We start from the raw sequence: 16086 nt of genomic DNA on the forward strand, positions 1-16086 counted from the left end.
CAACATTAATAGCTGAGCATCCACATTCTAGTTCTTATGCTGGACCCCTGAATAAAACAGAAAAGCAACTGGAGCAGCTGTCAGCCACCAGATCAGTACGTGCAGACCCTGAGCAGCCACTCCTTTACAAAGCACCGATGTGTTCCCATCAACACAAATGTGTATGCACAGTACTCCCCTTGACACCTTCACAAGTCAACAGTGGAGGATAGTAAAGGGCAACAAGACAAAATTTCAGTTTCCAACCTATTTATATGCTGAGTGAGGTTATAATATGGGAAGAGCTTAAGAGTGGGAGGTAGATCATCCTGAGACCCCTCTCATCAGTTTGATACTAGTATAAACCCATAGATTTTAATGCCAGTTTCTTGTTTCCTTTGTCATGCTCCTTTCTGAGCTCAGAGTACGTAATGCTATATGTTTTCCAAAGGAATACATGAAAATTATGGCCGTGTGAAGTCCCTTCAATAAACAACAATTCAATAAACAACATCCCCTTACATGTCATAGGTCTTACTCAGCTCAATTGTCTTTAAAATATACATTCAGCACACGTGACAAACTTCATTTGCATCAAAAACAAAAAATACCCTCAGCAAAAAATAAAGAATATCATCACAACACCAACAGGTGGACGATATGCACACACAAGTCCCTTCACCATTTTACAACAGCAAAAGACTCCTCACAATTATTCCACTCCCTGGCAATGCCCAGTCTGTGTTTTGCCTGTTACCTCTCCCAATTACCGTCGATATCTCAAAGTCCTGAGGCCCAACATTGAGCGATGAATTTGTTTGGTCTGTGCCTTTTTTAAATGTATGTGTTATTTGGCAAGGAGGGAGAAATTGCTTAGTCAAACCATGTCCCAGCCTCACAGCAAAGGGTAGTACAACAAGCATTAAATCACAGCTTAGAGTTACTGCTGGAAAAGAAAGTAATAAGAAAGGTAAAATATAATATTCCTAAGGACTCAAACATACAGAGGTATATGATCAACAACCTGTAGTGAAGACACTTGACATAGCATTCAAGATTGCAGAAAATATTTAATTCCCTAATAATTCTGATGATGCTTTTGAGGCATGTGCTTGTTAGAGTATTGATCGTCTTAAAAACCAGCTGATCAATACAAGATGTTTCTTCCTCATGCAGGGTAGAATTAGAAGATAAAATGAAGCAGATTTGAGTGCTGAAGTAAATCGCTATTGTATCTGCATCCAACTGACCTATGTGTTTTGTAACCACAACAAGCAGCATCAGGGTTCCCAGTCACATTTTAGTAACACTATGTTGTTATTATCAGCTTTTAAGAGAATAATATATGGGTTTTACTGCTTGTGAAAAGTACTTGGACTCCAAAGCACCTGATTAATCTACAGGAAAGGCACGGAACAAACTTTAGTGGTAGCACTAAAGCATGTGTCATAGTTTGGAGTGACTCATTGCACCAATAGACCACTGAAAGAAGTGGAAATAACGCTACTGGAAGCCCACAGGAAAAGGTTGAATTCAGATTGAAACAATCTGTAAAAATATTTCCTGGTAGATTTGGTGCAGTGCAGACAGGACTTGCTTCTGTTTTTAATGATAGGTGACTATAGCTCCCTTCACATTTTATTCCTACCCTGTCCCATTTCAAACAAAACTAAACTTCTGAGAATATATTGAGCAACAGCTCCTGAAAATCAAACTCCAGTTTGGTATCTGTATTTGGCATTTGAAAATTGTGACACCAAAGCCCGTCTTTTCTTTAACAAAAAGCAAGATAATCATGTTATAAACCTTCAGGTTTCACAGAACATACATGTACATAGGAAGAAGAGAACACTGGCCACTACCACGTGTGCAGGGCCACCTTCAGTTGGTAGCTATACTTCTATTCCCTTGTCCACTGGCTCATCTTCACAGGAAGAGCCGGGCACTGAAAATACAGCAATTTCACCTCTTGGCCTCTCTCCTGGTGCTGCTAGAAAAAGTGCTGATTAAATCGTTTCTGTTGTGTCTTTTTGGACTACGGAGAATATTAAGCTTGATGCAGAAGGTAGAGAAGCTGCCACACTCAGGAGTTGCAGCTGGTAAGCTCTGAAAATCGTGCCATATTCAGTCATCTGAAGCTGTGCTCTGAAGAAGAACGATGTTAGGCCTCATCATTCTTCATCTGATTCTGGTTCTAATGAGAATACATGGAAAGTAAAGTTCAGTCAGTTATTATGGATTTAGGAATAAAGGAATTAAATCATCCTAATTTACCAGGAAGCTCTCTGGGGATTGGGTTTGTTTGTTTTTTTATGGTTTCCAATTTTTTCCATCCAGCAAATGTTATTCATGGTCAGCTTAAAGAACTAAGTCGGTTATATAAAGTCTAGGAATTAGATGTCTAATTACCTGATTGCAGCAGGAAATCAGGTAGCTAATAATGTAAATGCTCAATTTGCTTATCATTAATTCCATCCAGACTAGTTGGTTTATGTATGTTTTTTGACCCTGAGATATCATTGCAGGGGAAGTAAGAAAGATTTTCCTAACTGGAGTAAAGGGGAACTAAAAATCACGAACTAAAAGGTAGATTGAAACTAATTTTTGCAGCTAAGTCTATGTCAGGGACCCAAAATTGGATGTGAAGGATGCATAGAAGCCAGTAAAGAAGCTTAATGTAGCAGTATGGATGTAACAGTGCAAGGCTGGTTTTAAACAAACACTGGGGTGGCATTTGTAAATGAAGCAGAAGTAATTTACAGACTAAATGAAACTGGTTTTATTTTTCTCTCAAACAGCTGCGTGTGAAGAAAGGTGCTAAAAGGACTATTGAGATGCACAGAGCCATCTTCATTTATGTTAACTTGGTGACTTTGGAACAGGACTGAGATCCTAGCTGTAGTCTCTGAGTATTAGAACTGTCCAAATATGAAAAGCATCCACAATTTGAATGAAAAGCGAGACTGTTACCATGGAATTATGTGCACAGGTGAAAAACTGATAAGAAATCAAAATCCAGAAACTTCAATATTTGCAAGGCCTTTATTTTAAACAGATTTTATGAATAAAGTAACTGCAGTACAATAAGAAAAAGCAAAAGAAGCCATGCTGTGAGACATCACACAGAACTCAGCGCAGTCAGAAATTAGGACGCTGTAAATATCCAGAATTTGTGTCCGAACTACCTGACTAGAAGTCAACGTTGATTTGCTTAAAGTCAATAGAATTAGTCCAGTGAGGAAAAAATACATGAAACCAGAATCATGGCTTCCAACATAGTTCACATCGTTTCATAACAAAGCAATTCACGATATGGAGCCCTTGAATAAAACCAAACAAAACAAGATACATAATGTCATTGTATAAAAAAATGCAGTCAATACAATTTCAAAATAAGAAAAGCATTCACCATGAAGTAATTACTGAAGGATTTGTACCAAGTATTAGCATTAAAAAAGAAAATGTGAAGGTTTGAGAGAGTGCCATGAATAAAAGTGTCTCCACTTTTCTAAAGCCTCTTCAAAACCAAAATGCTTAACAATAGCCTGAGTAAACAAATGATGCACCTGTCTGCAGTCAAAATTTGTTTGCCTTCAGATGCATGCCAGTGTGCAAGCAGCATTGTTATTTTATTCCTGTTTACAAAGCTTCACTTGCAGGTACCTACTCTTTCAGTGCTGTTTGTTTTAATGAGTTCAAAACTCTCAAAGAGAGTCTCCTGATTTACAGGAAACGTCAACAATGGCAAAAAGAAGAAAAGATTAAACTAGATTCAAGTCTAAAGAAAAGGAAAAAGAATAGTAATAGTTGTCTGTGTCAACTGTTCTTACCATACTTGGTGGAATGTGAAATGTGTCTTGATGGCTCAATAAAATCTCACAAAAGAATAATTTTGCATGTCCCTGAATGCCCATGGCCCAGACCATGCGCAGTTCAGCCTGTTGAGTTCAGCCAGGATCTAAGGCTGGTCTTGAGAAATCATACATATATGGATAACACTTACTCAACCCTTTTGAAGGTAGTGAGACGAATCGCTTGCTCTTGTATAAGCAGCTTGTAAAAGTGAATTCGGAATTTGAAAATGTCAGCAAAGTCATTGAAATTACATGTGCAAAATGACCAAAGTCTGGCCTGTCTCTCCAGTGGCACATATGCAATGCAAGGAACAGGTCAGGATTTCTTGTGGGTGAAGTTCACTCCTGTGCAAAGGCAGCATGAATATATAAACCATTTAAAGGGGGTGAAAGCCACCATGAGCTGAGTCACTACCGTTAAACCAGGCTGTAGGTTATTCGTGTAGAGGCAAGGATAAAACTTAAGGTGATACAGTTGCCCCAAATGGGCACACAAGGGAAAAAAAAGAAAAAAATAGAAGAAGCGTGCAAGTATTTGCATAATGAAACATAGTAGATGAAAAAAATACAAATTTTGTCTGCATTTACATCTAAAAGATGTTCTTTATCACATACCTGATATTTTTACTCCATGGGAAACAGCAGTACTTGTTGTCTGCATTTATTGGTAAAAAACGATACTTATGTAAACCTGGCAGTTATGCTCTATGGGAAATACTTGTTTTATTCAAAGAATTGAAAGAAATAATTTAATCTCGAAATGAACACTCAGTAAGTGCAGATGTATATGGTAAACCATACAAAAGACTGCAGTTCTTATGACTGCTTAGACAAGAAAATATTTTAAGCAAAAGGCATTATTTCCAGCCCAAATTTTTGACATAATATTAAACTATGTTTAAAGACAACATATAAAAACTAAATCCTAAATTACAAAATATTTTAAAAATTAGGATTTAAAATAATAAAATCAAAAGAAAGGCATAATCAGAATGTTATTAATATTTGTACTAGTTACTAACACTTAATCCTACATTTTCATAGTCCATAAACAGTAAATACCAGACCTTCAAAGATGTATTAAATAACATGAGCAAGATACTACTACCCGAACCTCAGACCATCCATTCTTTAAATCTGTTGTATCTCCACACTCACAAACCAGCTCCTGCCACATCAAAATAAAAACAAAAAGCAGGTTCTTTTAGATCTCTGCTTTGATTGTTCATGCATTTATTCTTGTTTCAGAAAGGCTAGGTGATTTAGAGGTATCTCAGATACTTCTGAGTATATTTCTTGGCCATATCATTAAATGAAATTCATATAATTTTAATATTTAAAAATATTTTTAAGATGTAAGCATGCTTGCATTCAACGGTCAACTCACACACTTGAATTTAAGCTTGCACTTGAACACTTTGCTGAATGAAGGTCTAGACCTGTTCCTTTGCAGAGGTGATAGGTCCAGAAATAATCTAGGTTCCAAATCTCAAAGCTTATACGAGTTAATTTTGAAACCCTTTTACCCATGGCTGCTAATGAAAAACTACATTATCCACAAGGATTACCAGTGCAATCTCATCTGATCTAAGCAGCCTTCAGTCACGTAGCAATGACACTTCAGAAAGGCAAATACCACCAACATAATGGTACTCTTAATATAGTATAAGATAAGTAGAGGAATGCTAACTAAACATTGTTGTAATGATGTAAAATACACTACGCAGTAATTTCAAGGCAGCTCATTGTTTTCTCACTACGCCTTTATGCAAACTATCCTTGAGGTTAATAAATGTCATTCCCATTTTATATATCTAGAAAATGAGACTGTAAGTGATATATCCCAGATATGAAAAAGCTCAGCATGGCATACTGTTAGAGCATATCGCAAGAGGTCAGTGAACTATTCTAATACAGAAAATAAGAACACTGACACGTACCTAATCAAGTTAATGCCCATCCCCTGAGAAACCACTCTGCTGTGACTTGTAGTCACCTGGTGAAACTGTGGGGATTCATGACGATTTACTGGTGACTTCAGTAAGGCCAGGAATCCACCCATTAAAATTACACTGATACAAATTATACTATATACCGAGGTTACCATCGAAATCTAAAATGCATATCAAGCAACAAGCTGCACAGCAGAGCTTGAGTGTATTTTGAATAGTGAGATAAGCACAAGACACTGCAAATGCTGATTTAGGAGCACAAGAACTGGTTTGCGTTTTAGAGTAAATGGACTATGATAAAAATATCTTTAAAATATTATAGTTACCTTCCTATATCTTCATATAGTAAATTACCTTGCCAATACCACCACCTGCTCCTAAGCAGTACTACAATCTACATGTTAAATAATATTTTTAAATGTTTGAAATCAGTTTGCATCTTTAGTCAATATATCATATAAAAATACCTGAACTTTATCCCAGAACAATTACCCAACTGTCTCACTGCCAGAACTTGACTTATAAAAGCCAAATAACCATCAATAAAATAATCAAACCCTCTTGAAAAGTAAATAGCAAAATAGTTTAAAAAATGCAAACAGAACAAATAGCCATGCTCACTTCTTCAGCAAGTGTCATAACTCTCCAGAATCATATTCATTCTAAAGTACTGCTCTCTATAAAACCTCGTTTACTTTGGGTTTCTCGTGTATAAACAACGCTGAGACCAAAATAAACTGGAGATGCTTCTTTGCAATTTGTTTCCACTTCCCGCTCACATAATAACTGGTAAATGCACCACTGCATTGCCTCTTTTGGAAGCTCCCAACAGACATGGTATTTTATTAAACTCCACTCAGCACCTTTATATAGAGTATAAAGATGATAGTTTCACGCTTCCCTGTACCTCTACAGGCCTGAGAAGGAAGCTGTCTCCTCACAGGAAGACACCATCACAAACCCAACACCAAGCACACTTTACGTTTAGAGTTCCTCTGAATCATTGCTTTCCAAAGAGACCTCCAGCGGCAAGGAATCACCTAAACTATCCTCTGGATCAATGGTGAAGCCCTGGCTTCTTAATGTTTTATGAGCATTCATGAACTTCTGGAGGTACTTAGATGTATATAGCCAGTGATGCTTCAAGACATCCTCCATTTCATAGAATTTGGACTGCCTGGCATTCATTTTTCGGAACCTCCTAAACAGCTTGTTTCCAGACTCGTTTCCTTCACTTGCCCAGGCTCCAATGGACCCATCTCTTTCAATGATTTCAGGAACATGAGCAAGGGTTTTGTGGAAATAATTTGTAATCTTGCCTTCATATCGGTACTTGAACTTTGTAGATAGGAGCTCAGCAAAACGCTGTGAATTGTAGCTGTACTGGCACAGCAATTCTGGGCACTCCTTGGCAGGACATGAAGATCGCCACACTGGTTTCATTTTCAGATAAAGGTCCATTAGTTCTTTCAGGGCTTCATGCCTTTCCTCACACTTTATTAATTCACATACTGCCTCTACCGTCTCCTTGGACATGAGCTTTCTCGCGAAGTTTCCACTCATCCTTATCATAGGTTTTAAGTTCATCTTCTTCCTGAGGTGTTTGTCAAGAGTCAACTGCCATCTCTTCCTCTCCTCTTTAGATACATCAGGATTCTTGTAGACTTCACCGATCTCCATCTGGAAAATCCTGTAGAACTCCGTTGCATTGCCAATGTCACAGTGCAACGCATCTATGGAGGGAACAGTCTCAATAAAAGGTTTGGCTGAAACACCCTTCACTCTGTCACGGAGCTCATCAACAGATTCATGATAAGGGTTGGACCTCCATATTTCATATCTCTCCAGATTTTCAGCGTGGCTCCTGGTGATGGAGTGGAAGACCAAATTCTGGGACGCCTCCAGGCGGGTCGCGTCACAGAGGGTACAGATGTAAGTGGAACCTGAGGCCTCCAGCCCTTCCACTTCCCGTACAAGTTTCTCATCATATCCTGTACCCCGAAAGATGAATTTGAATGTTCTCAGGATGCCTCCCATTTCAAGTAGCAGTTCGCTGTTCTTCATAGCCTCTCTTTCTGCTATGAGAGGGCTCAGGATCGCCGTCAGAGTTTCGTGATCCGATTCGTCAGCCAGCATAAGGCATAAGGGCTTGCAACATAACTCTGAATTGGGCTTTACTTCTTCAAAGATCCTTATCCTTTCGTTCCCATGGGCTATAGAAATGTTCATAACTGTAAAAGAAAAGCGAACGGCCTTCTCTGGGACAGCAGGCCCATTTCCGTGCTTCTCGCTGACATCTCCCATTCCATCACAGGACTCTTTTACTACCACAGTGAAGGGACCATTCAAGTAGTCATCCAGGTTTTTTGCTTTCATGCCCTCCAAGATCTCTTCTTCCATGTCCTTTAAGGCAGAAACCAAGGCTGTATCATATCGAAATCTCTTCGCAATTGTGTCTACCGGGTAGTCATCAATTGAGAGTGGCAATCCTGATAGTCCGTCTATAATTCCCACTTCTGTGTTAGTGGAGACACTTTTCAAGGGAGGTTTCCACTCGAATGGATGATAACCTGGTAAGAGAGCTTTCTCAGCAGTGCGAAGAGCATGCAGTGGCTGGAAAATCTGCCTCCCACTGACAGCTTTTACAGTTCTATACATTTTGTGATATTGGCTACAGCTGAGAAACGTGTTGACTCGGATCGCCAGGCAGACAGCAGGGTGAAGTCCAGATCCCCTCCCTTGCATTATAGCCTCCAATTCGTCTGCTTGTTTGTGTTCATTTTTTGCTCTTAAAGCTAGCAGGAACAAAGTCATGCATACAGCCTTTATATCACCACCCTCTTCTTTCTCAGCAAAAGCCTTGACTTGACGTTTCAGTTCTCTCAGACGATGTTTCTGAGCTCTCCTGGTCAAAGACAGAAGATGCTGCCTCGGTCGGCCACCTTTATTTATGTGGCTATAGAGCTCTCTCTCTTTCATCTCCTTGTGGCTGGAGAGGTGCTGGCCATATTTTCCATGCAAGATCTCTTCATCACATTCCTTTACAGGGCATCTTATACTCAGGCTATCAAGGATGTTCAGGAACGATCTCACTGGGGTAACCAGATCAGTAGGGAAGCAAGGATACCAGCAGGAGGGGCAATAGCTGCCCATAACTTTGATGCATTTAAGGATGCAAGTTCTGCAAAACAAGTGTCTACATGTTGTTTCCACTGGATCTGCCAAAATATGTTCACAAATCTGGCAAGAAATGGATTTAATGAAATCTACTGGGTAATCAACTGCAAGCAGCTTGGTGCTGAGATGTGTATTCTTGCAATTGGTGATCTCTTTCATTACATTTTTGTTCTTTATCTGTACTTGGTTCTTTATGCCTCTGTTAACTCGAGCACGTTCTGCAATGGTCTTCACACGTTTGCCATGTTGTACGGTGGCTGGCTGGCTTTTTCTTTTGACTCCCCGACTGGTACCACGGCACACATCACAGTTTGCAGAGTGGGGTTGCCACTCCATCGTGCTGTTCCTAGGAAAATATACTTCACATGGAGTGTTACTGAATTTCCTGTGGATAATACTCCAGCAGTTGTGACAAAATCGAGTGGGATGGATAGTGTCAACATCCCCTCTCACATCAATCTTAAAAACCTTAGCGATAAGATCTGGCCAAGAGGTTGCTGTTTTCTCTTTCTTTCTCAGAAGACACAGAGTTTCATCGTCCACTGGCCCATGTACTGGATGACTTCTCTTGTTACAATCAGTTTTAAATGAAACTCCACAGATGCGGCAAAGTTGCTTCAGGTTGTTCTGATGATCTGTGTTGTCTTGTATTTTCATGTCATTGGCATCTTTCCCAAGTGCCTGCCTATTGCCCATTAAGTCCGTCTGTGTCAGAATTAAGTTTTCTCCTCTTGGAACTCCTTCATCTTTATGCAGCATGTCTTTGTCTGTAGAAGCTACCTCTTCTGCTTCATCCTTGTTTATGCACTGGCTGTTATTAGATGTTTTTTCAAATGGTCTCACTTTAAACAGCTTGAATTTCCATTCAGAAAATTTTGTATAAGGATGCTGAATCTCTTCAGGCAGGTCCATTTGTGATGCTATTGACATCTCCGGTGTGTCAGAAACCAAATCACCTGAGAAAGAGAACAAAGCTGTAAGTTAGCTTATACTGCAAAATGAGAAATAATGCCAGTACACAAGCACACGTTTTTTTATAGAACAACTCTAATCACTTTAACTGAGAAATGCTTTGAAGGTAAGTTACCTTCTCACCCAAGACACCTACTGAACTGAGGGGCCCAGATGTGGATGTCCACTCAGTACCTCAGATAAGTACCTGACTGTGTTTTGTCTTTCATGCTGAGGCATCCACAGTCCATTACAACACCAATGCACACTGCATCGAGCCATTAGACATCATATACTAATATCCCAATTTGCCTCTTTCTTCTTATACCTGACTGGTCTTGCCATAAGTAAAGCTATCAGAGAGCAGAATTACATTCTGAAAGTGTGGTGACTTTTTCACATGAAACTGAACCAGCGTGGCCAATTCAAGACACAATTTTGTCTGTCTCATGCTATATTATTTAAGTCACCGAGACCACTGCTCTCACACCACTTCTTAGTCCTTGATTCTGAGCTGAAGCGTCTAATGCATGCCCTTCTGCACAGGCAGAGCAGCACACACAACTCAGTCCCTATGCAGGCTTTATTCAGACCTCAATTTTGTAAGGTACTTTAGTATGTGCGTGCTGAATGTGAGTGGCTCCATTAAAGCTGTAGGAGTGTATCCTCTGTCGATGTAAAGCGCTATAGTTCCCTGGATTCTAAAGGAGATATGGCAATTTATGCTGGCTGCATATTTGCTCTAGAGAGAATATTTATACATTTCAAGTTAGTCATCTGTTTAAGTACCCTGCTGAGAACTCTGTTTGTAAGGATTACTGGTACTGGAAAGCTGTAAATGTCTGTTCAAATTTGACCCCAATTTTAGCTTTCATAGAGACGCAACCAAAAGTAATATCAATGTGGTTGCCATGGGAATATGGTATTGTATAAAAATAAATACAAGACTTTCACTTCAAACACTGAAACTTTGTGCTACTGCATCAGACTTAGAAAACAAAATCATGTAGAAACAAACACAAAAGTGACTAACCTGTTTTTCATTACCTGACTATGAGAAGTGCTGAAGGTGAACAAACAGTATAGAGAAGATTAAATCATATTTCCTAATATGATTGGTGTGAGAAAAAAAAATAGAAAAACTAAACATTAAGACCATATATGTTGAATGAGAAATTACATGGGTATGGCTTTGGTTTCTCTGACTGATTATATCCCCACTTAACAATTCACTTAACTTGCTAGAAATCTCAGTTCTGTGTCTATTCGGAAGGTGTCCTTCATAAGAAATACATCCAAGCCATGGTCTAAAGTGATGATGCTCAGGGTGTTTCTGAGATTATTTCATTTATAACCCTTCAATAAAGCAACATTTCTGCACAACCTTTCAGAGTCAGCTGGGAAAGGACAGCATGTTTTGATAAAGTTCCAGACACAGAATGACAAGTCGGTCTACTCAGCTTTTTCCTTAAGAGCTGTGTTTAAGTTCAAAATTTTTCATTAGGCCTTGGCGACTAGAAGTAAGGTTTGTTTCCTTCCCAGCTTCTCTTCATTTCATCCCAGTGAGAACAAGCTGCCCATACCACTGTCCCCATCTGCCTGCATTGCTCCGTCTAGCTGCCGGTGCTGCTGAACATCACTGTCTGCACTGCATCCCCTGCTGCCGTCACCGAGGCAGCCTGGCAACATGCTTGCTTGTGCTCTGCTGCCCACAGATCTGCGAGGCGCAGCTGTGCCCAGATACATTCACAACATTGCTACTGTCCTGCTTTCTTTGCTGTGTCCTGTGGCAGACTTGGTAAAATCTATCCACTGAGCAATAACCTGCTTGCCCCTGAATAGTCCTGCACTCCTACAGGTAGTACGTATGCTCTGTTACCTGCAGAGCTAGGTGCCCTGTGCTGGCCACAGATCCCTTTCTGCCACATAACACCTACGCAAATTTGTGCAGTTTCACCATCTCCCACAGCAACTTCAGAGTGTCTCAAACCACAAGCAATGCCTCCTCAGGGTGATATCTAATTCATTGTAAAGAAATAACCAGCACCGAATACATTTAGAGCAAAATATTTAATACTATCTCTCCTCATCTAGCCTTTTGACTAAGTACCACCGTGGTACCGTACTGACCTCCAAACCCATGGCCAATGTTATTAATCGCCAGCTCAAATGAATCTGACAGGGTTTACTTCTGCTCAAGAAAAGTTCAAACAGTTTCTTGTGGGTTTTGTTGTGTGGGGTTTTTTTTCGTTTTTTTTTTTTTTTTTGGTTGGTTGGTTGTTGGTTTTTTGTTTTTTGTTTTTGTTTTGCCTTCATTGAACATGCCCCACAACAAATGAATGACCAACAAGCCCTTTCAGGTCACCCGACCTTCATCTTCTGCAGGAGATAATATCTGCCAACAGGCTACTCATCAAACACTTTGAATTGCCTGGCTCCCAGGCAGTGGCGTTTTCAGCAGCTCTCTCAGGAGAGCTAGAAATATTCCCAGTGCTGGGAATATTTCCTGAAAGATTTGCCTTTGGTCTGTTATTCTAGTTGAGGGTCACAGCAAACAATCTTTCTCCTTGCTATTTATCCCACTCAGATTCTTACAGAGTGAACCCCAGCCATGAACCCCAGCCACGGTTATTTAATCAACTCTGACAGCTGTGTTCAGTATCACCTCTTTTTACCTTGAAAAGGGAAAAGAAATCCCTTCCCAGCTCACAATATTTCATACACTTCTGAAGAAGAGCAAGATTATAATACTTTTACTCATGCCAAGGAAGACCTTGCTTTATGAATAGTCTCACTGCACATATAAAATAAAATCATTGACCTGCACATTAAAACAGGAAAAATGAATCAACACTCGGATGTCCTACAAGCACCTGGGTTGCTGTCATTAATACTGCCAGCCTACCTTTAGCTCACTGTCAGAGCGCAGAGCTGCGGCTATGTCTGCTCAGTTTGCTCCAAATGCCAAGCTTGTGTGCTCTCTCTCATGCGTGCTCTCACTCCTTCTTTGCCCCTCTGCTTTTTAAAGACACTGCAGCGCTGTTTATCTCACTTATCCCTGTCCCTCCGAGCTCCCAGTACCACCCTGCTGCTAACCACAGGTTACTTCAACTAAACACAATACAGAACTCTCGAATCCAGGTGGCACCTGGCAATTTGTGAGGCTTAACCACAAAATTCATAAAAACAAGGTCTTCTTGTGTGAGGCTCCTGGGCTCTGAGATAAGTATGCAGAGCCTCTCTGAGGAGCACCTGCGCTGTTTGTTAACACAAAGTTTTGCACTCAGCTTTCTTCTTTCTAGCTTCAGAGCTAGTTTCTTCTCTGTCAGCTATCAGAGAGGAGCCCCTGGTGTCTGGTCACACTACTGTCACACACCAAAGCTATCTCACTGAAGGCTAGCAGCCTGCTTCCTAGGTCAGCCAGGCTTCTGGGGTTTGGGTAAATAGACAGTGGTGTCCTTCCTGCTGATACAAGTTATCTCACCTTCAGGGATATTACCCCTCTGGCGACATCTTGAAAAGCCCAGACAGGGGAACAAATCACCAATGTAAAAAATTGTTACATATTCTGAGTGACTTGTACATACTACACCAGGTGCAGACCAGCTTAGTTTCCACACAGCTACTGTCTCAGAAACTATCTCCATGTGAGAAGAAAACCAATTCTGCCGCACAACAACACCCTGAAAGATTTTGGTCTCCACACATAACGTTGTGCAACAGATTTTAATGATCCACCAGGCCCTTCCAAAAGTGAACATACACGCACACTCCGGAAGTAGGAGCTTGCAATAGCAACACTTGCTACAGGTAAAAAAGGTGGGAGGATTCCCTCCCAATTATCACCTTTGATCTTGTAGAACATCAATTGCTCCTGGTTGTAAGATGGTTGTAAGACTTGTAAGATGACAAGTCTTAGAGAAGTGTAGTTAGACCTCAGTCAGTCACTTGTGCTGTGCCACATGAGAGGCCAACACCTCCTGTAACCAAGTGCAATGATTCATGCCGAAACAAGTGATGTAAGGGTAAAGAAAACAAAGTTTGGGGCCAAACCCTGATAACCTTGCTCAGATTCTGACTCACACAAAGTCCCAGTGTGGCAGTAGAAACAACTGCGTGTGTCAGGACAAGGTGGAACAGAAATCCCAGAGGTTGTTCCCAGGCCAAGGCAGGTTAGGACAAGGATATCCTGACTGAGGTGTTTCTTGACCATGCAGAAGACCATTTGGTTCGGTCCTGAGCCCAGCAATTCTGCTCTCCCTGTTTTGCCAGGACTTCTTAACAACCTGCTTGTATTCACTATCCACTCACTGGCATTTGGAGAGACCTTTTCAAAAAGATATCAGGTCAGGCTGCGACGCCAGATATCAATCAACATCACTCGCTGCAGGCACATGCTGGTTTCCTCCCTTATCTTGAAACAGCAGATGCCGCTCACTGACAATACGCATTGTTAGCGTTGAGGGATATGGGGCTCTTTGAGAAGTAGTTTAGCAAATCTGTCCCTCTGGGGTGCTTATTCAAAACTTCACCTTGGTAGCTGGCTACTGGCCCCATTCCCTGTGAGCTCGAGGTCTGGTGCGAACAGCCCCAGATCATCAAATCAGCCAGGTGAGCACGCGTGAGCGTAGTCAAGCACTTTACTTCCAGTGTACCCAGGAAATCGTCTTGAAAAAAATATTGTCTTGTAGGAATACTGCAGGCAAACAAGGCTTTAATTGATCTCAAATTGCTACAGCTTTAGGTGTGTTTTATGTCTGTACGGGCATAATTGCTCAACAGCTCGAGCTGCACAGATCCAGTGATGGAAAATGTTTTCCCTGTGCAACTGGCACCACCACGTGGAGAGCAGGATTTCTGCACTGCTTTATGTTGCAATATGGGCATTGATACGTGACTGTGGGCCTAAGCTTGCCATAAACCATACAGATTTGGCAACTGCACTGAAAAAAGGCATTTCATTTACATTTGGAGCAGAAACTCCAGATCCGTTCCTTAGATTCCTTCCCAACCCAAATAAACGGGGCATCAGTGCTCTGACTGCCTAACAGATTACTAAAAACTGTAGATTCGGGCCATAGAAAACTGTCCATCTGAGGGTATCTGTTTTACAGAGGTATGGAATGATAAATTTCCTCATTTTACAGATAATGAAAATAACATAATAGTTTGTCCATTCAGCAGGGAAAAAAAAAAAAAAAGGAAAAGAAAAGAAAAAGAAAAAAAAAAAAAAAAAGAAGGCTCTGAAATTTAGCCAGTTGCCCAGCAAAGGGTGCACAAAGTTTGTGGAATTACACTTAATATAACTGTTTCTTGTCACACTTCGGAGCCCCATACGAGGACCCCAGCTGCTGCGATTTCTGTCTCTCCCCTCTAACTGTTCGCTCCCTCGTGGGTCCTGGCAGATGTCCTCAGCAACCCTGAGGACAAAAGCAGCTCTCAGAGGGGCGTCTTAGGGGCTGCCGTAAGCCTTTTCTCCAGAGGCAGCATCCTGCCCGCTGCCCGCTCAGCACTCGGGGCAGACGAGCAGTTCTGGTGAGGGCAGGAGCCCGCAGCTCTGCCAGGGACCCCTCACATCACCACAGAGCCGGGACTCCCAGTGCCTGCCCCTCTGACCCAGGGAACAGGAGAGCTGCCTGGGTTGAAAATTCGTGCTTGCCTGGGATGCTCGCCAAGGAAAGTCACCGAGGCAAACAGCGAAATTCCCCCTCCTGGTGTTTAAGGAAATGCAGCTGTGCTCGCGTTCGCGCTGCCCGCTTTTTCACTTCCTTAGAGCCGCCCGCTGTGGCGAGCTGCGTTAGAAGCCACCGTCCCCACCGCCCCGGGCCGGCACCGCGTTGTCCGGCGGGCCTGGTGCGGGGGCACGGCCGTGCCCGCTGGGACCCCGCGGCCCGGTGCCGCAGGGACCGCGCTGCTCGGGGCTCCCCTGCAGCGGGCATTTCCCTGCCGCGCGGCCCGAGCGGAGGGGTCCCACCGAGGCCTTGCCGGAGAGCGGCGGCGCTCCCGGGCTCGGGGGCAGCAGCGCAGCGTCCCCAGGCGGGACAGGTCCCTAAGCACGGCCCCGCACGCTGCAGCGGGGGGCACCCGCACCCCCTGCTCCTCGCCGCGGCCCAGCTCTGCCCGCGGGCGCCCGTCCGGGCAGCAGCGGCCGGCTCGGGGCTCGGGGCTCGGGG

At 42.1% G+C, this 16086-nt stretch overlaps 1 protein-coding gene across 4 annotated transcripts in view; it reads right to left on the minus strand.

Moving 5' to 3' along the window:
* Positions 1-2983: 2983 nt before the first annotated feature.
* LOC308195880 (V(D)J recombination-activating protein 1) overlaps positions 2984-16086 on the minus strand; it is a 107118-nt gene continuing 94015 nt past the window's right edge. For 3 of the 4 annotated variants that reach the window (XM_080594051.1, XM_080594049.1, XM_080594050.1), the window contains one exon: positions 2984-9918. In XM_080594051.1, coding sequence (XP_080450177.1) covers positions 6770-9918 — 3149 coding nt within the window. In that variant the 3' untranslated portion in view covers positions 2984-6769. Of the gene's footprint in view, positions 9919-12818; positions 13115-16086 lie in introns of those variants that run through there. The other variant, XM_080594052.1, reaches the window with a different exon arrangement.

Source organism: Anser brachyrhynchus (assembly GCF_964034855.1).
Source record: "Anser brachyrhynchus genome assembly, chromosome: 5".
Classification (NCBI taxonomy): Eukaryota; Metazoa; Chordata; class Aves; order Anseriformes; family Anatidae; genus Anser; species Anser brachyrhynchus.